Source organism: Neoarius graeffei, chromosome 10 (genome assembly GCF_027579695.1).
Source record: "Neoarius graeffei isolate fNeoGra1 chromosome 10, fNeoGra1.pri, whole genome shotgun sequence".
In the NCBI taxonomy this organism is placed as follows: domain Eukaryota; kingdom Metazoa; phylum Chordata; class Actinopteri; order Siluriformes; family Ariidae; genus Neoarius; species Neoarius graeffei.
The window spans coordinates 80610054-80638030 of NC_083578.1; the positions used below are offsets into that span (position 1 = coordinate 80610054).

General features: G+C 42.6%; 1 protein-coding gene across 6 annotated transcripts in view; it reads right to left on the minus strand.

Annotated features, from left to right (window-relative positions):
• Window positions 1-27977, minus strand: part of LOC132893347 (scavenger receptor cysteine-rich type 1 protein M130-like) — a 108357-nt gene that overhangs the window by 20796 nt on the left and 59584 nt on the right. For all 6 annotated transcript variants that reach the window (XM_060932386.1, XM_060932387.1, XM_060932385.1 and 3 more), the window contains 8 exons: window positions 26273-26581; window positions 24866-25165; window positions 23651-23908; window positions 21848-22141; window positions 18604-18891; window positions 5136-5435; window positions 2898-3164; window positions 1836-2108 (listed from right to left, as the gene is read on the minus strand). In XM_060932386.1, coding sequence (XP_060788369.1) covers window positions 1836-2108; window positions 2898-3164; window positions 5136-5435; window positions 18604-18891; window positions 21848-22141; window positions 23651-23908; window positions 24866-25165; window positions 26273-26581 — 2289 coding nt within the window. The remainder of the gene's footprint in view (window positions 1-1835; window positions 2109-2897; window positions 3165-5135; window positions 5436-18603; window positions 18892-21847; window positions 22142-23650; window positions 23909-24865; window positions 25166-26272; window positions 26582-27977) is intronic.

Genomic DNA, 27977 nt, shown 5'->3' on the forward strand with positions numbered 1-27977 from the left:
TTATCTCTAGCCGCTTTATCCTGTTCTACAGGGTCGCAGGCAAGCTGGAGCCTATCCCAGCTGACTACGGGCGAAAGGCGGGGTACACCCTGGACAAGTCGCCAGGTCATCACAGGGCTGAAACATAGACACAGACAACCATTCACACTCACATTCACACCTACGGTCAATTTAGAGTCACCAGTTAACCTAACCTGCATGTCTTTGGACTGTGGGGGAAACCGGAGCACCCGGAGGAAACCCACGCGGACACGGGGAGAACATGCAAACTCCGCACAGAAAGGCCCTCGCCGGCCACGGGGCTCGAACCCGGACCTTCTTGCTGTGAGGCGACAGCGCTAACCACTACACCACCGTGCCGCCCGCCATCCAAACTGTAGAAATAAATACTATGGCATTGAAAACACGGCCAAACAAAAATCAATTTAAAAAAACAACAACCCTATACCATACACAAAGACTATCAAAATAAAGTAACTTTCATCTCAATGCTGAAGACAGTGTCGGGCCACGCTTCCGGACTGCACTTCTCAGAACGCACCTCAGTACACCTGCTTCATATTTGGACATAATCAGGACGTTTCTTTAAGCCCTAGTTTCTGTTTAGTTTATCTTGCTTTCGAAATCTATTCCTCATGTTATGTTTGCTCTTTATCTCATGCTCATAGTTTTGTTTTGTTTGAGTCACATGTTTGTTTTCACCTTATTTAATAAAGACTTTGGCATTTGCATCCGCCTCCCTTTCCACTCGCTGACAGGGATAAAGACCATATCATAGTCTTAATAAATACTATAGCATACGCACAAAGTTCACCACAAAATATTGAAATAAAGACCCGAAACAAATGAACACACTGTAAAACATTTCAGCCTTGTTTAGTTATGTCCACTTGCTTTTTCCCTTTAACTCAATGAGCTCTGAAAAGTGCTTTAATTTGAACTAATCTGAGCAAGCTTTCAAAGCTTAGACTTGAATTACTGAGTTGACTTGACTAATTGAGACTTTTTCTGAGTTGAAACAAATGCCGCTTTTCCACTACCAACGCGGCTGAATTGGGCTGAGCCGTGCCGTGCTGAGTTGGGCTGAGTCGAGCTGAGTGGGGCTGTTGGAGTTGCATTTCGACTACAACCGCGCTGAACCGTGCTGGCTGGAAGTGGGTGGACACATTGGGTGGAGTTAGCGAAAGTGGGTGGACGTCACGTGATGTCGTTAGGTGGCGCAAACAGTGACATCAGTGACCTTTGGAGGACATGGAGTCGTTAGTGTTGCTGGTCTTGGTGCTGTGGCTTGTTGTCACCGACAACGCCAACAGATACTGGCAAGAGCGTATAGATGAGGCAAGGCGCATAAGGCTTCAGAAATTCTCGTAATTCGTAATTCTTCTTCTTCTGGGTTTACGGTGTTTACAGATCCCAGCGTGCTCGCGGGGTGTGTGTGGGCATGTGAGGACACTCCTCCTCACCAATCAGTGCACAGGGGAGTGTCTCCTCACGCCCCTAGCCTCACTCAGCTCGGTTTGGCTCGCTTCAGCCCCACTCCAAAACCGTGCGAGTTTTGGGTGCTGAGTAGGGCTGAAGCGAGCTGAGTCGTGCTGTTCTGAGGTAGTCGAAACGCGAGCCGTGTCGGGCTGAAGTGAGCTGAAGCGAGCTGAAGTGAGCTGAAAAAGGGTAGTGGAAAAGGGCCAAAAGATAATCATCAAATTGAGTTCACTTGCATTTTCTAGGCAGCAGGTGAACTTGCATTTCCAAGTTAAACCAATTTGAAATGTTTTACAGTACACCCGCCTCCCCAGAGATCATGAATACAGCTTTGCATCCCTAAACTTTGCACTTACTTTCACAATCAATTACAGCCTTGCTTTTGCAGTTTTCTGGTCTGAAGCAGTGCATTGGATAGTTATGGTTTTTTCCACACTGAAATCTTACATCTGGATTTGGTTCATTTTCTACAGACTTTGTCAAAACTTCTCTGGCATTTCCACATTTCAGCTCCATACATATCCTATCTGCATCATTCTTCTCCAGAGGACAGACGGGTTCCCACTTTCCACGGTACTTCACTTGAAACTCGCCTCCACAAGTACCTCTGAGTTTCCACTCAATTGCCCCTGTAAATAAATGGTAAGAGTTTCTGAAATGAACAGTAATGGTATAAAGGATAAAGTGCATCAGATTGAGTCCAAAAAAGTCAGCAACACTGAAATGAACAGGAAAAAAAAAATTGTTTCAGCTATAAAAAAAAAGTCCATCCTGAATCAGATTAAATATCATATCAGCCATTTTGTACCTATAGGATAATAACCAAGATTTGCTGTTAGCTCCAAGAAAGAAAGAAATTATTTTCTTCTTGATTATTTTCCAATGATGTTGAACATCACATTAACGAGAAATCTGTTCTGGAAGTCAGAGAGACATTGGTGTAAATGCTGGACTCCAATGCAGTGAAATGCATTGCAGCGACATAATGCATTTATGTTGCATTAATTTATAGCAGAGCCAGTTAGCAATCTATTAGATGATGAGTGTGATTTCAAGGAAGACAGTATTAATATGAAGATTGACGCTTTGGAAGCTGATCTGTTTAAACAGTGTGTACAAATGAGGAGGTAAGAGATGGACAGGCTAAAGGACTAAAGCACTGCTGCATCGTTCTCTTTAGCTAAAGATGAATCGCGGGCTAAATCCCACTGCACCACTATAATCAGATATTTGAATAGCCTTGGGGTAATGTACGTGATTGGAAACCTTTAACCAAAGTGAAAATAGACCAACATATCAATGAAAGAAGTTTAAACCAAAAAATATTAATTACAAAATAAATGTTCTGCATCATTGAGAATCACATTGAGAAACCTGGTGATTGTAAACCACACGGCACAGTGATGTTCGTGTCTTACCTGCACATGCCAGAGAGATGACATTTTCGCACGTATCTGTCCATGAGCTGCACTGCCATAGTTTGTTTTCCATTCCTGTGCAGCTCAGGTAACGTGCTGCTTCACTGATTTTCTTGGTGGGCCAGGTTTTGAAAAGCATGCTGCAGCCCAGTTCCTGACAGAATTCTTTGAACACTCTGTCCGTGTTCTGTGATGTGGAACACACATACTCATTCTTAAGCTGCACCTCACCTGTACATTTGCCTGTGAGGTTCACTTGTGGCTCGTCTGTGGGAACACACACACACACACACAAATTGAAGACAAGTTTTTTCTCCATATTACTCCAATACACCTGGAAGAAAATAATCAACAATGGACAGACACCACCATTTGTTGTATTTCTCTTCTACCACAGCAAATTGTCAATGCTCAAAATTCTTTTTATTTCTTAAACAATGAAGTATCATACTTTCATATTTTATTCAGCTACATTTAATTTGGGAGAGCATATAGCAGTTACCAGTATAACCAGTCATTCCTCCATAGGCCTCTCTTTGACCTCTGTCTTTTAACTAATACGACAAAAATAAATACAGTTTGTCATACTACAGAAAAATCAAGTCCTCAAGATCTTTCTGTAGTGGAAAATTTCAAAATTACAGCTTTACCACTGACTGCTACTAAGCACTCACACTGGAGACTCCTTCCAACAATGCTAAATGCACAGCAGGTGGAGAATCTGTGTACGTTGCTATGAGAGAAACAATAATGTATTTGAAAATATATAATACAATATATCCATCCATCCATCCATCCATTATCTATAACCGCCTCTCCTGTGCAGGTCACAGCCAAGATAGAGAGGTGAGAGGTGGGAGCCACCAATTAACCTAACCTGCATGTCTTTGGACCCGGAGGAAACCCACACAGACATGGGAAGAACATGCAAACTCCACACAAAAAGGCCCTCGTAGGCCACTGGGCTCAAACCCAGAACCTTCTTGCTGTGAGGCGACAGTGCTAAGCACTACACCACCATGATGCCATAATATAATATAATATAATATAATATGGCGGCGGGCGGCACGGTGGTGTAGTGGTTAGCGCTGTCGCCTCACAGCAAGAAGGTCCTGGGTTCGAGCCCCGGGGCCGGCGAGGGCCTTTCTGTGTGGAGTTTGCATGTTCTCCCCGTGTCCGCGTGGGTTTCCTCCGGGTACTCCGGTTTCCCCCACAGTCCAAAGACATGCAGGTTAGGTTAACTGGTGACTCTAAATTGACCGTAGGTGTGAATGTGAGTGTGAATGGTTGTCTGTGTCTATGTGTCAGCCCTGTGATGACCTGGCGACTTGTCCAGGGTGTACCCCGCCTTTCGCCCATAGTCAGCTGGGATAGGCTCCAGCTTGCCTGCGACCCTGTAGAAGGATAAAGCGGCTAGAGATAATGAGATGAGATGAGATAATATGGCGGCATGGTGGTGTAGTGGTTAGCACTGTCGCCTCACAGCAAGAAGGTCCGGGTTCGAGCCCCGTGGCCGGCGAGGGCCTTTCTGTGCGGAGTTTGCATGTTCTCCCCATGTCCGCGTGGGTTTCCTCCGGGTGCTCCGGTTTCCCCCACAGTCCAAAGACATGCAGGTTAGGTTAACTGGTGACTCTAAATTGACCGTAGGTGTGAATGTGAGTGTGAATGGTTGTCTGTGTCTATGTTTCAGCCCTGTGATGACCTGGCGACTTGTCCAGGGTGTACCCCGCCTTTCGCCCGTAGTCAGCTGGGATAGGCTCCAGCTTGCCTGCGACCCTGTAGAAGGATAAAGCGGCTAGAGATAATGAGATGAGATGAGATGAGATGAGATAATATAATATAAAAGGATTATTTGTCTTCGCAGGCAGAGTTTTATTCTAGGAAATTAATCAACACCTTTACACCAGTCAGTATTTCAGAATTCAGCAGTGCTGTGGTAAAAGTAAAAAACATATCGTAAGAATAAAACCCAAGAGAACAGCATAAATGACAGCAGTGGTGTAAGAATTTTGGTCACTTTTTAAACAATATCGAAATGGAAACATAAAAGTTTTCTCAGTTAATTACAAATGTTTAGCCGATTTAAATATAAGAATGCAGAGTACTTCATCAGATCTCCAATACGACATAAATATACAAATTTTTGGTCAAGAATTAAACTTGTGAACAATAACTCTATCTTAAAACTGTTCTCGATCTTAAGAAGCTCAAAACTGTTGCAGTAAAGATTACCCTTACCAGTACAGTTGATGTGGAGATGATGTTTCTCCACAGGTGCCTCATCCTTCTCGCATTCCCAGATGTTTTGGGGGTTCCCTGAGCAATTGTAGCTCCTGCTCCAGAAAGGCTGTGCTTTATTCATATGTTCTTCATCCACAGTTTCAGAAACTTTCCCACACTCCAGATAGTTACACAGCTCATTACGTTCCGTTTCACTCCAACCATCACTGCTCACTGCGTAGAGGTCTGATTGATTCCGGAGGTAGACTTTCCCCATACAAGCGGTTTCAGTGCTGTTGAGGAGCAGCCTTCTCCATCCTGAGAAGCAAAATAAACACGAAGGACACATCTTTCAGGGATGGTTGCGTCTGTACAAAATTCCTTAACAATTCATTGGAAACATCGGAAGCACAAGCTTAGGGGAAAGACTTGTGGCAAAGGTTTATCTACTTAATTTGTGAGTGTACTAAAGAACTCAAGAAACAAAATACAGGAAAAATGTTCTTTTCAGAAATATCAATGCTTGCTGTATAGATTTCCTTTCTGGCCTGCCATAGTTTTTCATATGGACGAGCGTACACCGATCAGCCACAACATTATGACCACTGACAAATGAAGTGAATAACATTATCTCATTACAATGGCAGCTGTGTGGGATATATCAGGCTGCAAGAGCAGTCAGTTCTTGAAGTTGATGTGTTGGAAGCAGGAAAAAGCAAGGGCAAGCGTAAGGATCTGAGCGATTTTGACAAGGGCCAAATTGTGATGGCTAGATGACTGGGGGGTGGCACGGTGGTGTAGTGGTTAGCACTGTCACCTCACAGCAAGAAGGTTCTGGGTTTGAGCCCAGCAGCCGACAGGGGCCTTTCTGTATGGAGTTTGCATGTTCTCCCTGTGTCTGTGTGGGTTTCCTCCAGGAGCTCCGGTTTCCCCTACAGTCCAAAGACATGCAGGTTAGGCCAATTGGTGGCTCTAAATTGACCGTAGTTGTGAGTGTGAATGGTTGTGTGTCTCTATGTGTCAGCCCTGCGATGATTTGGTGACTTGTCCAGGGTGTGCCCCGCCTCTCACCCATAGTCAGCTGGGATAAGGCTCTAGCTTGCCCGCGACCCTGCACAGGATAGGCAGTTACGGATAATGAATGGATGGAATAACTTGTGTATTTTTTTGTGGGATATGTCCATATCATATAAATTTTCAGTGTTTTAATTACAACTTCCAAATTATCGAATGTTGCCAAAAATAATAATATTAAAAAAAAAAAAACTTGATTCTGAGTTTGATGATAAATGTTTGGATAGTACAGTCTTAGAAAAAAGGGTTCTTAAGATAGTTAACACTTCCGAAAAGGTTTCTACCTTCTCCAAAAGAGACATATGGTAATTGTAGCACCATGATTCTGGAGGAACACTATTTTGTTCCAAATGTGACATGCATGTGTTATGAGAGGAATGACAATAAAAATCTGTGTGACTCCTACACTGTGATATAGGGTTCTATATAGATCTCAATCTTTTTCCCAAGAGTGCAATGTATTGTTATATAATATGGAGACAAGTGTTTTACTTGGAAATATGCCACTCATATTTTTCATCCGCACGACATCCGGGACATGGAGAACCAAATCCGTGACATAAATCTATAAATCTCTACATGTCATTCATGAGAAAATTGATGAATTGTTTTGAAAAAAATTGGTGCTTTTTGTTTGTGAATGTGTCTTTATCATAAAAAGAACACATGTTGGCTTGAAGATCTGAAGTGTATCTTCTTGTGTTGAAAAACTCAAATTTTTCAGATGAAATACATCGCGGATCTGAGTGACATATTTAAATAATATTGGCTGGCTTTGAGTGGTATATCAGCTATATTCCATTCAGTTAGCATGATATTGAATGAGTTGAAGATGAGTTCACTATCAGGCTAGTTGAATGGAATCACGGGCGATTGCTCTAAGACAACAAGGGAGGCTCAGCCTCCTCTAAAAATGATGAACATCGTGTAGGATGAATTGCGCTAGGCTTATGTTATAGCCGACCTTATAACATTGCTATTTCAGATCCAGAATCATAGAAATATATGTGCTCAACCCAACTACAGTGCGAAATCATTCCGTTATAACTTTCCCCAGTTCGCCTAATGTGTGCGTGAGTTTTTCCCATCATGACAGCGCGATGCAGCCCAGCCTCAGTGGACTTCAATGGCATTTGGGAGCTATGCGCTTTTCAATATCAAAATGCAAGACGATTATTGGACAAATACTGCGAAAACGCCCGCCCACGGAGTCCCACGGACTCCCAGCCTCAGTGGACTTCAATGGCATTTGGGAGCTATGCGCTTTTCAATATCAAAATGCAAGACGGTTATTGGACAAATACTGTGAAAATGCCCGCCCACGGACTCCCAGCCTCAAAGTGGGAGGGACATGGCAAAGCTTTCCGCAAGGAGACTGGTGATTGGTGAAAGTCGCCGGAAATTTTCTTTGATTGACAGCTCGTTTCAAATATAGACAGGCAGCGGTGAATTTCAGTTCAGTTCCATGTGGATTCGCAAGTGCTGTGGTGTATTGTAATAGATCAGCTTACATTTCGATTTCATTCATTACATACGGTTTCTACCAGCTTTTTTAGTTTGTATATATTTTCATTGTAAATAAAGTGTAAATATAGTGTTGTCAAGTTTGATATCTTGGTTCCAGAAATTTCGTTTATTTGAGTGACTGAACTTGAACTTGAGGGGGCTAGTCAGCTAGCAAGAAAGCTGCGCACGGATGCCAAGCATTGCTGATTTAATTTTGGCGAAGCCATTTGCCAGTCTTCCTTTCGAGGAAAAAATTAAAATTAAAGAGCAGGGTAGACCAACGCCTCAAATTGACTTGGTGAAAAAGGTAGGGAATAATACTCGTTCCTTTCAGCTCTCCTGGTACGAGAAAGTGAATTGGCTAACAGCAAGTGACCCACATCAACAACAGTAAATAGGCTACTTTAGTAATATGTCATGGATGGACAAAAAATATAGAATCTATTTAAAATGTTTATGCTGAGTATATTATATTGGAATATATATTTTTCTGGATATGAATTAAACACAGCTACAATTTGGAAAACATTTTTAAACAAAAACACAGCCGAGAACATTTCACACTACAGACCTGGATTAAAAGTGAAGGGTTATCAAAATTGTCAATGAAACATTTCTCAGTCAAAATAAGTAAAATATAGGGAAAGTGTCATTGAATGAAATGTGTGGCACCCAGCTCTATGTTTGGCTCCCCAAGGTCAGTGCTTGTGCCTATTCCAGAACACTCTGCTGTTACTGCTGAGGTTCCTGACAAAGAGCTGCTTTCAATAATGATCAATTTTTAAACAACATGCCACAATTTTAAAATATAAAATGTTAAAATATACCCCCCCCAACACCACCATCATGTATATTGGACAGTAGGCTAATGGGCCAAAAGAACCTGTTATTTCACAGTTTGTGACCCTGCCAACAATCAGCCAGATCAGAGGCAAGAGTATGGGCAAAATTGATGTGTTTTTTCTTTTAAAATCTGGAAATATCGTAACTGACCAGCCTCCCCTGTTTGAAAGACTACCAGCCACCACTGAATGGAATATATCTGATATATCATGAAAAAAAGCCATTATTATTACTATTATTATTATTATTAGACACACACACTCTCTTTTTCAGTTTTTCAATGTCTGTTAGTATGTTTTTCTCTTGTAAACAGAGGGGAACCATCAAGGCCTTCTAGGCCATCAGAGAAGGCCCAAACATATCATCATTTCAAAGGCTATATTTAATTTCTTTCACTCTTTAATTGCTTTCATTCTTTCATAATTTCATTATAATTCTTCTCTTCTAATTTAGACTAATTTTCTATCAAGTTTGCCACTGCTTGTCAATATGAGTGAAGAATATATAATAAAGTTTTGGTAGCCTTATGGGTGTTCAGCACACATTTAGTTTCAGTTTTATATTTATTTATTTATTTATTTCCTGCTTAATTATAGCATAGCTAATCCTAGCACTGGATTAGCCTAGTCTTTCTTTTCCCCTGTGAACAAAGAAATGCTTCTGCATACGTGCAGCAGAAAACTCTCTCATTGGATAGTCGCATCAGCTCCAACATGTGACATCATGTTGTTTTGACAACGTGCAATATCATAAACCATATTGCACGCTCATTCTCCACTGGGTAGAATAGCATAATACATGTAGGATAAGCGGTATGCCAACAATATTGCATGCTATTGAAACAAATGAATGCAACCTCTAGAAGGAAACAGAATACATGTTTTTATTCCATGGAAAAAGTGTCCTGTATTTATAATAATTCCCGATATTTCACTCCGGTGACATCACTCCAAGTGTTTACCCACCGACTTGACACTCATTGTCAAAATGGCGAAGCGGTTCAAAATTAAAATTCTTTTGATTAACTTGTGTATTTTTTGTGGATGTGTCCATATAATATACAGAACATTATACAGTGGCATAAAGATATGAAGTTTATCTTCTTGTGCTGAAAATATTTTCACTTGCTCACTTTGCTCACTCGTCAATATGTTCACCACTCAAAGATAAACTTCATATCTTTGTGCAACTGTGTTTTGTATATATATATATATATATATATATATATATATATATATATATATATATATATATATATATATACACACACACACACACACAGTAGTGCTTGAAAGTTTGTGAACCCTTTAGAATTTTCTATATTTCTGCATAAATATGACTGAAAACATCATCAGATTTTCACACAAGTCCAAAAACAAATGAGACAAAAATATTATACAACCCCGATTCCAAAAAAGTTGGGACAAAGTACAAATTGTAAATAAAAACAGAATGCAATAATTTACAAATCTCAAAAACTGATATTGTATTCACAATAGAACATAGACAGGTTGTACTTGGTCATTTATTTATTGAGGAAAATGATCCAATATTACATATCTGTGAGTGGTAGAAGTATGTGAACCTCTAGGGTTAGCAGTTAATTTGAAGGTGAAATTAGAGTCAGGTGTTTTCAATCAATGGGATGACAATCAGGTGTGAGTGGGCACCCTGTTTTATTTAAAGAACAGGGATCTATCAAAGTCTGATCTTCACAACACATGTTTGTGGAAGTGTATCATGGCACGAACAAAGGAGATTTCTGAGGACCTCAGAAAAAGCATTGTTGATGTTCATCAGGCTGGAAAAGGTTACAAAACCATCTCTAAAGAGTTTGGACTCCACCAATCCACAGTCAGACAGACTGTGTAGAAATGGAGGAAATTCAAGACCATTGTTACCCTCCCCAGGAGTGGTTGACCAACAAAGATCACTCCAAGAGCAAGGCGTGTAATAGTCGGCGAGGTCACAAAGGACCCCAGGGTAACTTATTAGCAACTGAAAGCCTCTCTCACATTGGCTAATGTTAATGTTCATGAGTCCACTATCAGGAGAACACTGAACAACAATGGTGTGCATGGCAGGGTTGCAAAGAGAAAGCCACTGCTCTCCAAAAAGATCATTGCCGCTCGTCTGCAGTTTGCTAAAGATCGCATGGACAAGCCAGAAGGCTTTTGGAAAAATGTTTTGTGGATGGATAAGACCAAAATAGAACTTTTTGGTTTAAATGAGAAGCATTATGTTTGGAGAAAGGAAAACACTGCATTCCAGCATAAGAACCTTATCCCATCTGTGAAACATGGTGGTGGTACTATCATGGTTTGGGCCTGTTTTGCTGCATCTGGGCCAGGACGGCTTGCCATCATTGATGGAACAATGAATTCTGAATTATACCAGCAAATTCTAAAGGAAAATGTCAGGATATCTGTCCATGAACTGAATCTCAAGAGAAGGTGGGTCATGCAGCAAGACTACGACCCTAAGCACAAAAGTCATTCTACCAAAGAATGGTTAAAGAAGAATAAAGTTAATGTTTTGGAATGGCCAGGTCAAAGTCCTGACCTTAATCCAATCGAAATGCGGAAGGACCTGAAGCGAGCAGTTCATGTGAGGAAACCCACCAACATCCCAGAGTTTAAGCTGTTCTGTATGGAGGAATGGGCTAAAATTCCTCCAAGCTGGTGTGCAGGACTGATGAACAGTTACCAGAAATGTTTAGCTGCAGTTATTGCTGCACAAGGGGGTCACACCAGATACTGAAAGCAAAGGTTCACATACTTTTGCCACTCACAGAAATGTAATATTGGATCATTTTCCTCAATAAATAAATGACCAAGTATAATATTTTTGTCTCATTTGTTTAACTGGGTTTTCTTTATCTACTTTTAGGACTTGTGTGAAAATCTAATGATGTTTTAGGTCATATTTATGCAGAAATATAGAAAATTCTAAAGGGTTCACAAACTTTCAAGCACCACTCTGTGTGTGTGTGTGTGTGTGTGTGTGTGTGTGTTTATATATTATATATATACAACCCTGATTCCAAAAAAGTTGGGACAAAGTACAAATTGTAAATAAAAATGGAATGCAATGATGTGGAAGTTTCAAAATTCCATATTTTTGTTAGGACTAGGACTGTTTTGGCCTCTAGAGGCCGCTGTTATTTCCTTTTCATGTCGTGTTTATTTTGGCCTCTAGAGGCCGCCACTGTTCCTGTGTTTTGTGTTTGTGTTAATTGCCTAATTATCTTCACCTGTGTCCTTAATTAGTTTGTCTATTTATACCCCTGAGTTCAGTCCTCTTGTCACGGAGTCTTTGTGCTGTTATATTTATCTCCAGTTTCCTTTGTACTGTGTTTTTTGATCTTCTTAGCTTTTGTATTTTTGCACTTTGCTTTTCTTTTGGATTATACTCTTTGTTTTTTTTTTGTCTTTTGTTTTGCCCTGTATATAGTGTATATAGTTTAAATAAACCTTTTGATTCTTTTTCTACTTCCGCCTCACGCCTCTGCATTTGAGTCATCCCCCTGGTGGCCTAGTGGGGGTTTGCTGGATCATCACACCAACGAACCAGGTTCGAATCCCAGCAAAACCCTAACAGAAAGACTCCGTCATGACCGACTCAGCAGAGGCTGCTTCAACTGTCTACCCGGCCAACCTTCAGGGAATTATGGCAGCTTTGACACGCTTCGGAGCGACCATGGACGCTCATGGACGTACGCTCACCAGCCAACGTGAGGCCCTCGCTCGCCACGAGGAACTGCTTCAGCAAATTGGGAAAACCCTGGCACAGCTGACATCTCTGCCTGCATCTCCTGCTCCTGATCCAGTTCCTGCTCCTGATCCAGCTCCCACTCCTGCTCCAGTGCCTCCTGCAATGCTGCCTTCTTCACCTCGCGAACCCAGCCTTCCTGCACCACAGAGGTATGACGGCAAGCACAGTGAGTGCCGAGAGTTCCTTACCCAGTGTCAACTCACCTTTGAGCTTCAGCCTACCACCTACACTACGGATCGCCGCAAGATTGCCTTTGTGATCACCTTATTAGCTGGTAAGGCGCGAGCCTGGGCTACTGCTATCTGGCAAAGACAGGGACCTGAGTGCTTTGATTTCCAGCTGTTTTCTGAAGAGATGCTTCGGGTCTTCGATCAGGCAGACATCAGTACCGACGCAGCCCGAAAGCTCATGTCCATCCGGCAAGGAGGAAGCGTCGCAGATTACGCCATCTCGTTCCGAACACTCGCAGCAGTAAGTGGATGGAACGAGACTGCCCTGGTGTCAGCCTTCCACCATGGTCTGTCTGACCCCATCAAGGACGGTCTGGCCTCTATTGGATGCCCAAGTGACCTCGAAACCCTCATCTCACATGCTATTCGTCTGGACAACAGGATGAGAGAACGCCACCAAGCCTTGAGCCCCCCCAGCCTCCCTACCTCTACCTGGAGACCGTCTACCTCCTTCAGTGACTGTCCAGAACCCATGCAAGTGGGTCGTACTCGCCTCTCCGCATCTGAGAGGGAGCGCAGAAGGAGGGACAAGTGCTGCATCTACTGTGGCAAGCCTGGTCACTTCCGAGCATCATGTCCCGAACTCTTGGGAAAAGGACCGCCCCGTCCAGCCGAGGGAGGGTTGTGACGGGGCCTACCCTCTCTCCCGGACTCCCTGGCCAAGGAATCTACATCCCGGTCTCCATCTCCTGGGGTGAGTCTGTCCACTCTTGTCAAGCTTTGATAGACTCAGGGGCGGCTGGGAACTTTATGGATATTCACTTCGCCCAAAGCATCAATATTCCGACTGCACCTCTTGAAGTCCCACTGTCTGTGTCTGCCCTCGATGGCCAAGCGTTAGGTGATGGAAGAGTCACCCAAGTTACTTCTCCAGTTTTCCTCCAGTCTCAAGGTCACAAGGAAGAAATATCCCTGCACCTGATTCCTTCACCTGAGTTCCCAGTTATTCTAGGCCTTCCTTGGCTTACTCGCCACAACCCTCGCATAGACTGGGTAACAAGCCAGGTTGTGGAATGGGGCCCTGCATGCCATGCCTCTTGTCTGCTCTCTAGCTCTCCTGTGTCTCCTGCCGAGCCCCCTGATCTCACCGAGTTATCTCAAGTTCCCACAGAGTACTGGGATCTCAAGGAGGTATTCAGCAAGAGCAGGGCCGCCGTTCTTCCTCCGCACCGGGCCTACGACTGTGCCATCGACTTGCTCCCTGGGACTACCCCTCCTCGTGGCAGACTGTTTTCACTCTCTCAGCCAGAACGCAAGGCCATGGAGGAATACCTCAAAGATGCCCTGGTCTCTGGGTTTATTCGACCCTCCACTTCACCTGCTGGAGCCGGCTTCTTCTTTGTCGGCAAGAAGGATGGGGGGCTCCGACCATGTATTGATTACAGGGGCCTGAATAAGATCACTATGCGCAACCGATATCCCCTTCCGCTGATGTCCACAGCTTTCGACCTGCTCCAAGGCGCCACCGTCTTCACCAAGTTGGACCTACGGAACGCATACCACCTCATCCGTATCCGACAGGGAGATGAGTGGAAGACTGCCTTTAACACCCCGTCTGGGCACTACGAATACCAGGTGATGCCCTTCGGACTCACCAACGCACCAGCTGTTTTTCAGGCCCTAATCAACGACGTCTTAAGGGACATGATTAACCTATACGTTTTTGTCTACCTCGATGACATCCTTATCTTTTCCAAGACCGTGCAGGAGCACCGCCACCATGTCCGCCAGGTTCTCCAGAGGCTGCTACAGAACAATCTGTTCGCCAAGGCCCAGAAATGCGAATTTCATGTTCCCGAGGTCTCCTTTCTGGGATTTATTGTACGGACAGGCCAACTCCAAATGGACCCTGCCAAGACCCTGGCCGTCCGGGATTGGCCTACTCCCAAGTCCGTTAAGGAGGTTCAGCGGTTCTTAGGATTCGCTAACTTCTACCGCAAGTTCATCAGGAACTTCAGTTCTGTGGCAGCACCCATGTCTGACCTCACCAAAGGGACAGGTGGATCTTATGGCTGGTCTCCTCAGGCAGAAAAGGCGTTCAAAGACCTCAAGGACCGCTTCTGCACGGCACCCATTCTGGTTCTCCCGGACACCTCCCAACCATTCATCGTGGAGGTGGACGCCTCGGACAGTGGTGTCGGCGCGGTGCTCTCTCAACGTTCGGAAGGAAAGCTGCACCCCTGCGCTTACTTCTCCCACCGCCTGAGTCCTGCTGAGTCCCGGTACGATGTGGGGGATCGAGAACTGCTAGCGGTCAAACTGGCCCTTGAGGAGTGGAGGCACTGGCTGGAGGGAGCACAACATCCATTCCTGGTTTGGACTGACCACAAGAACCTGGAGTACCTCCAGCAAGCCAAGAGACTGAACCCTCGACAGGCTAGGTGGGCCCTGTTTTTCAGTCGGTTTGACTTCACCCTCTCATACCACCCCGGCTCCAAGAACACCAAACCTGACGCACTGTCCAGACTGTTCTCTGCCACTAACAGGGAGAATGAAGTCGGGCCTATTATCCCTGTGTCCCGGATTGTGGCCCCTGTCCGCTGGGGTATTGAGGAGGCTGTCCGACGAGCCCAACGCCAGGACCCCGGTCCTGGGACGGGGCCACCAGGCCTCTTGTACGTCCCACATCAAGCCCGGGCCAAGGTTCTCCAGTGGGGTCACTCTTCCCCTCTCACCGCCCACCCGGGAGCTCGGAGGACCCTGGACTTCCTGAAAAGACGCTTCTGGTGGCCTAACATGGAGAAGGAAGTAAGGTCATTTGTCCTGTCCTGTGAGGTTTGCACCAGAATCAAGAACCCACGACAGCGTCCCCAGGGTCTCCTGCATCCTCTGACCATTCCCCGGCGTCCCTGGTCCCACGTGGCAGTCGACTTTATCACGGGTCTCCCTGAGTCACAAGGTAACACGGTCATTTTGGTCTTAGTTGACAGATTCTCCAAGGCCTGCCGCTTCATACCACTGTGCAAACTCCCCTCTGCTCTTGAAACTGCGAAACTTTTGTTTAATCATGTCTTCCGAGTCTTTGGTCTTCCACAGGACATCGTCTCAGACCGAGGGCCCCAGTTCTCCTCCCGAGTGTGGCACGGGTTCTGCAAGGTCATCGGAGCCACTGCCAGCCTCTCCTCTGGGTTTCACCCACAGTCCAATGGTCAGACGGAGAGGCTCAACCAGGACCTGGAAACCACCCTGCGAGGCCTGGCTATGGATAACCCGACATCGTGGAGCACCTGGCTGCCATGGGCGGAGTACGCCCACAACACCCTGCAGTCATCGGCCACCAAGCTGTCGCCATTCCAGTGCCAATTCGGGTTCCAGCCACCTCTGTTCCCGGACCAGGAGGAGGACGCGGGGGTGCCCTCGGTCAACCAATATGTGAGACGGTGTCGCAAGACCTGGAGCAAGGTCAGGAAGACCCTCATACAGACCTCCAGAACCAACCAGACTCAGGCCAACCGCCATAGAAGACCTGCACACGCTTTCCGCCCTGGGCAGCGTGTTTGGCTGTCCACTAAGGACCTTCCACTGCGGGTGGAGAACCGCAAGCTTGCTCCTCGCTACATTGGCCCCTTCAAGGTGGTGCGCAGGGTGAACCCTGTCTCCTACCGGCTCCAGTTGCCCCGGACTCTGAGGATCAACCCCACTTTCCATGTTTCCCTGTTACGGCCCGTACTGACGTCTACGTATGCCCCTGCCCCTAGGAACCCCCCACCCCCCCGCATCTTCCAGGGGCAGACTGTGTTCACTGTGAATCGCCTGCTTGACTCCCGCCGGGTCCGCGGCGGGTTGCAATATCTGGTGGACTGGGAGGGCTATGGTCCTGAGGAGCGCTGCTGGGTTCCTGCTCGGGATGTCCTTGATAAAGAACTATGTCGGGACTTCCATTCGGCCCATCCGGATCGCCCTGGGAACGTCAGGAGACGCTCCTAGAGGGGGGGGTCCTGTTAGGACTAGGACTGTTTTGGCCTCTAGAGGCCGCTGTTATTTCCTTTTCATGTCGTGTTTATTTTGGCCTCTAGAGGCCGCCACTGTTCCTGTGTTTTGTGTTTGTGTTAATTGCCTAATTATCTTCACCTGTGTCCTTAATTAGTTTGTCTATTTATACCCCTGAGTTCAGTCCTCTTGTCACGGAGTCTTTGTGCTGTTATGTTTATCTCCAGTTTCCTTTGTACTGTGTTTTTTGATCTTCTTAGCTTTTGTATTTTTGCACTTTGCTTTTCTTTTGGATTATACTCTTTGTTTTTTTTTTGTCTTTTGTTTTGCCCTGTATATAGTGTATATAGTTTAAATAAACCTTTTGATTCTTTTTCTACTTCCGCCTCACGCCTCTGCATTTGAGTCATCCCCCTGGTGGCCTAGTGGGGGTTTGCTGGATCATCACACCAACGAACCAGGTTCGAATCCCAGCAAAACCCTAACAATTTTATTCAGAATAGAACATAGATGACATATCAAATGTTTAAACTGAGAAAATGTATCATTTAAAGAGAAAAATTAGGTGATTTTAAATTTCATGACAACAACACATCTCAAAAAAGTTGGGACAAGGCCATGTTTACCACTCTGAGACATCCCCTTTTCTCTTTACAACAGTCTGTAAACATCTGGGGACTGAGGAGACAAGTTGCTCAAGTTTAGAGATAGGAATGTTAACCCATTCTTGTCTAATGTAGGATTCTAGTTGCTCAACTGTCTTAGGTCTTTTTTGTCGTATCTTCCGTTTTATGATGCGCCAAATGTTTTCTGTTGGTGAAAGATCTGGACTGCAGGCTGGCCAGTTCAGTACCCGGACCCTTCTTCTACGCAGCCATGATGATGTAATTGATGCAGTATGTGGTTTGGCATTGTCATGTTGGAAAATGCAAGGTCTTCCCTGAAAGAGACGTCGTCTGGATGGGAGCATATGTTGCTCTAGAACCTGGATATACCTTTCAGCATTGATGGTGTCTTTCCAGATGTGTAAGCTGCCCATGCCACATGCACTAATGCAATCCCATACCATCAGAGATGCAGGCTTCTGAACTGAGCGCTGATAACAACTTGGGTCGTCCTTCTCCTCTTTAGTCCGAATGACACGGCATCCCTGATTTTCCATAAAGAACTTCAAATTTTGATTCATCTGACCACAGAACAGTTTTCCACTTTGCCACAGTCCATTTTAAATGAGCCTTGGCCCAGAGAAGACGTCTGCGCTTCTGGATCATGTTTAGATACGGCTTCTTCTTTGAACTATAGAGTTTTAGCTGGCAACGGCGGATGGCACGGTGAACTGTGTTCACAGATAATGTTCTCTGGAAATATTCCTGAGCCCATTTTGTGATTTCCGATACAGAAGCATGCCTGTATGTGATGCAGTGCCGTCTAAGGGCCCGAAGATCACGGGCACCCAGTATGGTTTTCCGGCCTTGACCCTTACACACAGAGATTCTTCCAGATTCTCTGAATCTTTTGATGATATTATGCACTGTAGATGATGATATGTTCAAACTCTTTGCAATTTTACACTGTCGAACTCCTTTCTGATATTGCTCCACTATTTGTCGGTGCAGAATTAGGGGGATTGGTGATCCTCTTCCCATCTTTACTTCTGAGAGCCGCTGCCACTCCAAGATGCTCTTTTTATACCCAGTCATGTTAATGACCTATTGCCAATTGACCTAATGAGTTGCAATTTGGTCCTCCAGCTGTTCCTTTTTTGTACCTTTAACTTTTCCAGCCTCTTATTGCCCCGTCCCAACTTTTTTGAGATGTGTTGCTGTCATGAAATTTCAAATGAGCCAATATTTGGCATGAAATTTCAAAATGTCTCACTTTCGACATTTGATATGTTGTCTATGTTCTATTGTGAATACAATATCAGTTTTTGAGATTTGTAAATTATTGCATTCCGTTTTTATTTACAATTTGTACTTTGTCCCAACTTTTTTGGAATCGGGGTTGTATATATAATATAGTGTGCCATGAAAATCAATTAAAATTTCTCAACAAGATGATTTACTCCAGCAACTGACACATAAGGATGTAAAATTAAACAGTGTTGGATGTGTAAAATGTGTGAATACCTGTGCAATTGAGATGGCCAACTTGGCACCTTTGTACTTTAGTGTTCGAGAAATCACAGTTGGAAATGTTACCATCTTGACAAGTGATGCTTGTGAGTCCATCACTGTTAAACATGTTGATAGACCTGTTGAAACTGACGGCTTCTCCACATCCCAAGTTTGTACAGATGGCATTCTGTGTCTCCGGATTGATGTCTGTACACACTGATTGCCATTTTCCAGAGTAAAATAGCTGAAGGTTTCCAGCACACTTATCTCTCGGGTTGTGCAGCTCAGCTTTCACACTCCCTGTGGAAAATGTTATGAAGAGAAAGAGAAACATTTTTTGAATCTTCAACCAGGCAATTACCAAACAGGTGATTTATTATTACCTCCACCAATTGTCTTGGATGAGGTTATGTTTTCACCTCTGTTTGTTTGTTCTCCACATAACTCAAAATGTCGTGAAAGGATTTTAATAAAATTTTGAGGGAAGGTGGGCCATGGGCCAAAGAACAAGTTATTAGATTTTGATACAAATCCAGATATATATGTGCATCATGGATTTATTTGTCTTTTCCCAGTGTAGATCAAAAAGTAGTGAATTGATTTTGATGAAATTTGGTGTACACCTTTAGTATTATCCTAAGTTCAAGTGATTTGATTTTGATGTTGATGATATGTGGCTTGGCTGAACCGAGTGTCCTTCTACTTTTACAATACTGTAAATATCCAAAAAATTACTGCTTAATTTTTATATTCATTTTTAATGTACATTATAACATGTGGGGACCAGATGTACTTAAATATCTCCTGCTGAAAAGTAACACAAACGTCATCTGTACCAAAATGTTATGACATAACTCTTTAAAGAAACCATGAAGAACAGATCTCACAACATTATAGTATTATTTATACAGTATACTCACAATATTATATAATTGTTCAACAATGACATTCACCTGAAAGTAAATAGTTATTGATAATATCATGTTGAAATATGGATCTCAAAAGTTTGTCACATTAGTTACTATATGCAGTACCAGTCAAAAGTTTGTACAGCTCTACTCATTCATAGATTTTTCTGTATTTTGACTATTTTCTACATTGTAGAACAATACTGAAGACATCAAAACTATGAAATAACATATAGAACTGTGGCAGTGGGAACATGGTCAAGCATCAGTTTGTGAATGGAGGGCAGGGCCAGGGAAGATGAGTGGCAAAGTGATCTCACCAGTTGAAAATTGATGTAGTGTGTGTGTGTGTGTGTGTGTGTGTGTGTGTGTGTGTGTGTGTTTCAGTGATGGCTGAGTGGTGATAAGGAGAGGCAGAGCAGAGAGGTGATGTCTCCCTACCAGAGTGTGTGTGTGTGTGTGTGTGTGTGTGTGTGTGTGTGTGTGAGACGAAAGTCATATGGTTAAGCTGAAAAACCAAAAAGTAACAATAAACGAATGGTGTTTGAACATCAGTACCCGCCTGTTTGCGCTTCAGTATTCCAGCCACCTCAGGGACATACTATCGGAACATATATGGAATTATATGGAAAAAAAAATTAAAAAACAAAATATGTTTCATATTTTAGATTCTTCAAAGTAGCCGTTTACCTTGATGGCCCTTTGCACACTACTGGCATTATCTTAACCAGCTTCATGAGGTAGCCACCTGGAATGCTTTTCAATTAACAGGTATGCCGCATCAAAAGTTAATTAGTGGACGTGTTTCTTGCCTTCTTAATGCATCTGAGATCAAACAGTAAATAGTAAATTATAAAAGTACAGTAAATAGCCCTATTCCACAACTGTAGCAATCCATATAATGTAAAGAACTACTCAACTAAGTACAGAGAAACGACATCCATCATTATTTTAAAACATGAAGTGTCTTTTAATTCATAAAAATAAAGAAAAAACATCGAATTAGAAGGTATGTCCAAACATTTGACTGGTACTGTACTTCTATTTCCCACTTGCAAAATTGGCATGAGATTCACTTTATGTACTAATTATTAGCCGAAGGCGAAATGAATATCAGTGAATAATGACTGAGACAAAGCCAAGGTTATTATTCACCGATATTCACTGAGCCTGAGGCAGATAATTGTTTTAGTATAAATACACAGATGATTATTTAAAAAACAACTGTATTAAAAAATAATTTATTTCAAACTTCAAAAGCAGAATGCAAATGTAATAAAGGCACAATGCAGACTTGTGCCACTTATCGATGCCGAATCACAGAGAATACTTTATTCTGAAATAGATCAAATAAATCACAATTCCACCTTATGTTTGAATAGTTTTAGACCAAACTTCATCGTATCTTCTGTGCTTTTAGGAACAGCATTTTCTTTCATAATTTGTAATTCTTCCTCACTTACAGTGACAAAGCGAATGGCTGCCATTTTGTCGAGTCGCTCGAGGTGATTATCGAGAAATCGTCTGAATTTCTTGATCAGTCAGCACATGCAATTTCCTACAATCACACACTTAGTATGACTTATGACTTGTAAATGCAGTGTAATTATTTATTATATGATACATAGTTCCCCTACTATAAAACCAACAGAAGTCAATGCTAACAATGTCAACAGGGATGTATCTGCCAACAACAAGTTTAGTCAATCATTTTACTAATTTCTATGTCTCAAATCCCCTTTAAATATAATTCAGACAAAAAGGATTATTATTATTATTATTATTATTATTATTATTATTATTATTATTAACAACAACAACAACAACAATAATAATAATAATAATAAATACTATTTTTATTTGACTTTGCTGATTTATTCCAGTATCTAATCAGTTCTCCTGCTGACTTTTATGCTCATCCTTATAAATCCTACCAATATTTGACCACTTGCTCTTGAGGTATCGAACTAATGAGAATCTCTGACAGACAGATGGATAAGATCTGTCCTAAATAAAGTTTTCAGATCAATTGTTGCCTTTATGAACATCCCAAGGGAAAAAAACGATGAAAAGTAATTACACATCTTTTGGTATACTTTTATTTTAGCTTTACACTTTGTACCTCACACTAATTCTTCTCACACTATCCATTAGATCTTTTGATTTATCATAGTTGTACCCATTTGTATCCCAATCTATCTTTTTTTATTAAAATTTGGCATGCTTATTATGTAAAGCCCTTTCATCTGCATTTAAAATATAATAATAATAATAATAATAATAATAATAATAATTATTATTATTATTATTATTGTTCTTTTTTTCTTTAGAGAGAACAGAATCACTACCTGTGCAGAAAACGTAGGCTGGATTTTGGCAAAAGGAAGTGTTATTAAGTTTGAAGAAGTTGCACTGGCTAAAGTTCTCAGCTGTTTGAGAACAGTGTACACTGGCCAAATTCACTCCCGACTCTTGCATCCCATTGTACTCCTGTCTGATCGCCATTCCACAGCCCAGACTTTTACACAGCATTCCTGACTGCTTTTCCATCCAGGTATCCTTACATAGATCCATACAGTTTTCATTTGAACACACCTGCACCTTCCCATGGCACTTGTTCTTCAACTGTAACCTCATGGAGCCTAAGAGGGAAGAAGGAAATAAGTCTGTGTGTATATTTAATTAAAAAGAAGGTATTTTATTTCATCTGAAAGCATGAAAGCATTTCAGAGAGTACAGTTTCAAGGGTAAATGCAATGCTTCTGTCACGTACCAGCAAATTGTGGATTCAGACATTTAATGGATGTTGGTTTATCCCAAATTGTAGTCCGCAGGTGCTAAAGAAGGCAACTGGACTTGCTTGAAAGTCTTGAAGACATTTCACCTCTCATCCGAAAGACTTCTTCAGTTCTGTCTGACTAGTGGGGAGTTCCAGGTATTTATCCTCTAGTGGACCAAAAGCAACCCTAAGGAGAGTCATTGAGGTCACATGGGTCGTTGACCCTCTCAGTCACTTCAGAAGTGCAGGTATCCCAACTAGGCTTTTGCCAAGACCAGAAAAAGAAACATAACCGACAGGGAAGAAAACAGCAACAAATGCAAGAACATTGTCATTCATTACATTTCTGGACTATCTGAGAAACTCAGGAGGATCTTCTGCAAGCACAACATCCCTGTACACTTCAGACCCAGTAACACTCTGAGGCAAAAATTGGTCCACCCTAAGGATAGAATACCCAGACACAAACAGGACAACAAAGTGTACACAATTCAGTGCAGTGAGCATTCACAGATCTGTACATTGGGGAAACAAAACAACCACTTCACAAGCACATGGCTCAACACAGGAGAGCTAATTCCTCACGCCAGGACTCTGCAGTCTATCTTCATCTCAATAACAAAGGGCACTCATTTCAGGACTGCAATGTACACATTTTAGCCAGCAAAGACCAGTGGTTTGAAAGAGGAGTAAAAGAAGCCATCTTTGTCAACCTGGAATGACCATCACTGAACAGAGGAGGTGGTCTGAGACACCAGTTATCAGCCACCTACAATGCAGTCCTTGGAACACTCCCCAGAAAACTGAATACACATCCACACCAAGACTCAGCTGACTTCAATGACTCACATGATGGCAGAGAGAGCCAATGACCCACAGATCACCCTAACAACCCTCGAGGCTGCTAACACCATTCACACCCAGTGACCCTAACACCTACAGGATGACTGAGAGGGTCAATGACCCATGTGACCTGAGCGATTCTCCATAGGGTTACTTTTGGCCCACTAGAGGATAAATACCTGGAACTCCCCACTAGTCAGACAGAACTGAAGAAGCCTTTCGGATGAGAGGTGAAACATCTTCAAGGATTTCAAGCAAGTCCGGTTGCCTTCTTTTGCACCTACAATTTACAATGACCTGGATGACTGAGAACCTTCACAGACCCAAACTGTGGTATTTGAGAAAATAATCTGAATTTCTTCCATGAAGCAATATCAATAAAGTGACAAATAAAGCAGCTCTCAATTATTCCTTCTGGATTTATTCCTATATTACCTAGTATTACTTAAAGTTTTGGTTTTGTTTAGAGAAATTCTGAGAATGATTTTCATATACTATCAGTAATTTTACCACAGCTGACTGTAATTACCTGAGCATTTCACATAGGCAAACTGGGGTTCTGTTAATGTGGTTGTATTCTTTATGGAGCAGTTGAATGGTGAGGTTGCATTTTCAGGGCAGACAGAGGAGTCCATGTTGCTGGTGTAACTTTCTGTGGTTCCGCAAAGATTTCGTGCACACACTTCATTAGCCTTTTCATTGGTGATGTTTTGCAAGTATCCACCAGTTTCACTCTTTACTCTCCCTTCACATGGTGAGTCGCCCTGCAGAAACCAGAGCTCATGCTCTGTTCGGAAAAAGGGGACTCAAATCAAAGCACTATAAAATCTGTAATGTAAAAGGTTTCTAATTACAAATGCTGCTGTGTCAACTTGTGATGAAAAATACAAATTCAAGATGGTATTAACTTCATATAATTTCATATGACTTGAGTTTGAATTGAACTTACAATAATTTAAAAGTTAACCCCTTCGGTGCTCTTGGACGATTCACGTACGTCATGAAATCTTTTACCGCTGTGCCTTATGACGTACGCTACTCTCCATAAACACCTCCACCTGACATGGCACATTACTTTTACTTCACAGTGGCAGATATGAATTACAGTCAATGCCTAAAACATTCTTCCGTCATAAGGCACAGGGGTAAAAGATTTCATGATGTATGTGACTCGTCCAAGGGCATTGAAGGAGTTAATGGCATATTTTGAGACATGTTAAGCTACTATATTCATTTCATTTCTTTGGCTTCAGTAACTGCTTTATTCTGGTTTGGGTCACAGTATATCTGGAGTCTATCCACTGGTCTTGGGGAAGGAATACACCCTGGATTGAAAGCCAGTCCATCATAAGGCACACATATTAACACACTCAACCACACTTCAGGGCAATTTTATTGTAGCAAATCCTTTCTACATTGGTACACAGCAAAATCCCCAGTGTTGAATTAACAACCAGAGTGTTGATTTAACACCCTACTGTGTTTATATATGTCCAATTGGACACAAATTAACTCTGAAAGTGTTAATTCAACACTGAGGAATTTGCTGTGTAGGTAGGAAAAAAAACAAATAAAACCCACTTGGGCATGGGAGAACACACAAAACTCCATAAATACAGTAACCCAAACTCAGGATCAAGCCAGGGACCCTGGAGATGTGAGACATCAACACTACCTGCTGTGCTACCATGCACTACATTCCAAATATAAACAAAAATAAAATCCAATATTCTAAATCCCATACTGTTGCAGATGATGTTGACTACTGCATCATTTTTATTATATTTCTTTCTTTCCAAGCTGCAGTTTGAGATATGAGAGCTCTTGCATGCCAACTTCCAGTCCAGTAGACGTGAGTTGCTCTTCACAAAGCGATGTTGACTATTCTCCTCCAGAGCTCCGCATTCAAGATGTTGACACACCATGCCTGAATTTTTCTTTGACCAGCCATCAGAGCTCATGCTCCACCAGGAATCCAGTAACTTCACCTCCAGTTGGCCTGCACACTTATCCAGACCATTGCTCAGACGCATAACCAGAGAGCCTGTCAGTGAAGAGGAATCACAATTCAAGTATTCAATTCAACTCAGTTAATTTCAATTCAAGAAGTCCTTAATGATTACTGAGAAACAAGAACAATTTTTGGAGAAAAAAAATCTCCAGTGGGACATGTTCCCACTAAATGGGTAGAGACTTCAAGTCCCCCCAATGTTCAACCCAAAGCTAATGATAGGGTTGGGACTATAGGACACTAAAATCTCTGAGAGGGACTGGTGAAAATTAGGGAAACCTGGAAGAAACTGAAGGAAAGACTAAATGAGAGCCTGGGGAGGAAAGGCTGATGGAGAGACTGGAGAAAGACTGAAGGAACAATTAAAGAAGAGAGTGAAGAGAAAGATTGGGTGAAATTATCTAGAAATCAGTAGAGGCACTAATGGAGAGACTGGGCAGGGATTAGGAGGACACCGAAATAAAAAAAAAACAGGACGACACTGGAAGAGAGAATGGGGATAGATTGGCAGTAAATTAAAGGTAAACTGGATGAGACTAAAGGAAAGACAAGGCAAAGAAACTGGAGGTAAGACTGAAGAAGAGACTGTCAAGAAAAGACTGAGGGAGAGACTGAATGAAAGACTGCCAAGACAAGACTGAAGGAGAGACAAGGGAGAGACTGAAGGAGAGACTGGGGGCAGCTGAACTAGAGATGGAAAGAGAGATTGGGGCTGAAGGTGACACTGGAAAAAAGGCTGAAGGAGAGACTGGGGAGAGACTGAAGGAAAGACTGGAAAGGGTGAGAGGGTGAACACCGGAAGAGAAACCACAAGGCATTGAGAGAATACTGGAGGAAAGAACAAAGGACAGGCTGGGGTGGAGGAGACTGGTGGAGAGACTTTGGAGAGATTGGCAGATCAAATTAAGACAGAGGCTGTTGAGAAAGAAGTTGGCTCTCAGGGCCTGGAGCTGGACTAGAGAGGATAAGAGAATTTTGGAAAGTCTAGGAAGACATTATTGAGTTGCCATATTTGAAATCTATCCTATTTTTATTTACCATCACTATTCCAACTTTTGTAAAGAAATATACAGCATTTCAGCAGTTTGATCAGTTGAGGTTTGTGAACATTGCATGTCTTTATTATTGCACTGCAGTTACCTGAGCATATAACATTGATGGTTTGACACTTGCCAATGGTGTCATGTTTGTAGATGCATTCCCACACAGATTTCTCCTGTCCATAACATTCAGCATGACTAAATTGTCCATGCTGCAGTAAGGAGCTCTGCGAAACACTGAGTGGGGTCCCACAGTCCAACTCTCGGCACACCACCTCACCAATCTTCTGATAAGAAGTGGCATCATTGACGCACACAGCTTTGGAAGAGTCATTCGTGCTTACATAGATGTCCCCGTAACAATTTGTTGTCCTTTGCCCACTTTGTCTTAGCTCTACCTTGACACGAGCTGAAAGGCATGGTGTAGTCAAGAGACACTTAGCTTCAAATGAATGGTCTGCAAATCACTTACATGGGTTTATTTATTATTTTTAAAATTAATTATACTTTGTTAATTTGTTAATGTTCTAACAAAACAAAAAACAAAGAAGACATATGATGTATATAGCAAAACAATGAAAATGTGGCTAACAAAGAATGAATGTTTATTACAATTGTCAATTTCATTTTAATATTACAGACTGGAAAGCCTTCAGTTAAGGCCTGGCCCCACAATACCGATAACTATAGCTATAAATATAACTACAACTATAACGATAATTATAAATAAATCGGTCCCCGCAGTTTGTGTGGTTGGTGGTCACATCAGACTGCTAACGATACCTATGGACCCTTTTCACGTGACGTCACGACAAACGCGGCCGCCATTTTGGACATATACTACCAGTAGTTTACCACAGCCAACATTGAGGAACGGCAGCAAAGAAAGTGTTTATTTTCAGCAAGACTTCCATCATGCCACTATGTTGTTGTGCACCTGGATGTAGTAACCATCAACAAACAAGGCAAGGGTTATCATTTTATCGGATCCCGGTAGATGCTGACCAACGGAGAAGATGGATAGCGGCATACCAACACTTGTGTAGTGACCACTTTGTTGGAGGTAAGACGAATAAAATTAGCCAGAAAAGGCATTACATTGCTGTTAACATTCCATTCTAGTTTACTGTAATTATGATCTGGCAGCTATTTACACCGGATCCAGTGTAAATAGCTGCCGGAGCCAACGTCCGAGGTTCCGGAGCGCGCTCGCTCGCGGCCGGCCGGAGCCAGCGCGCTCGCTCGCGGCCCGGCCGGAGCCAGCGCGCGCGCTCCGGAACCTCGGACATTTGCTCCGGCAGCTATTTACACTGGATCCGGTGTAAATAGCTGCCAGATCATAATTACAGTAAACTAGTAAATACAGTTTTCTGCATCTCGCTCCATTTTCTTTTATGTTTGTCGCCTTCCTCGCATTCAAACCGATTTGAGCCAAAGTCCACTACATGTCCAAAATGGCGGTCGCGTTTACGAAGGTCACGTGACTGAAAAGGGTCTATATTATCCGTATCGGTGAGATTGCTTCTGGAGTGATTTTTCCAGGCCTGGACCTGATCTGATAAAACATCTGACCAGTCAGGTAATTGTTTACATGTGACATTGTCTGAACATGTGCTATTTTTCCCAGGCATTTTTGTACATCCTTGTTGCATAATGAAGTCACGGAATAAGGATTCATGGAAAATAAAAATATGTAATACAAAGCATGGATCTTTTATTCACAGATATGTGATTTTTCCATGAAATATCAATCATAAATTAAAAAAGTAAACATATAAATGCAGGTAAGATATTTTAATTATGAA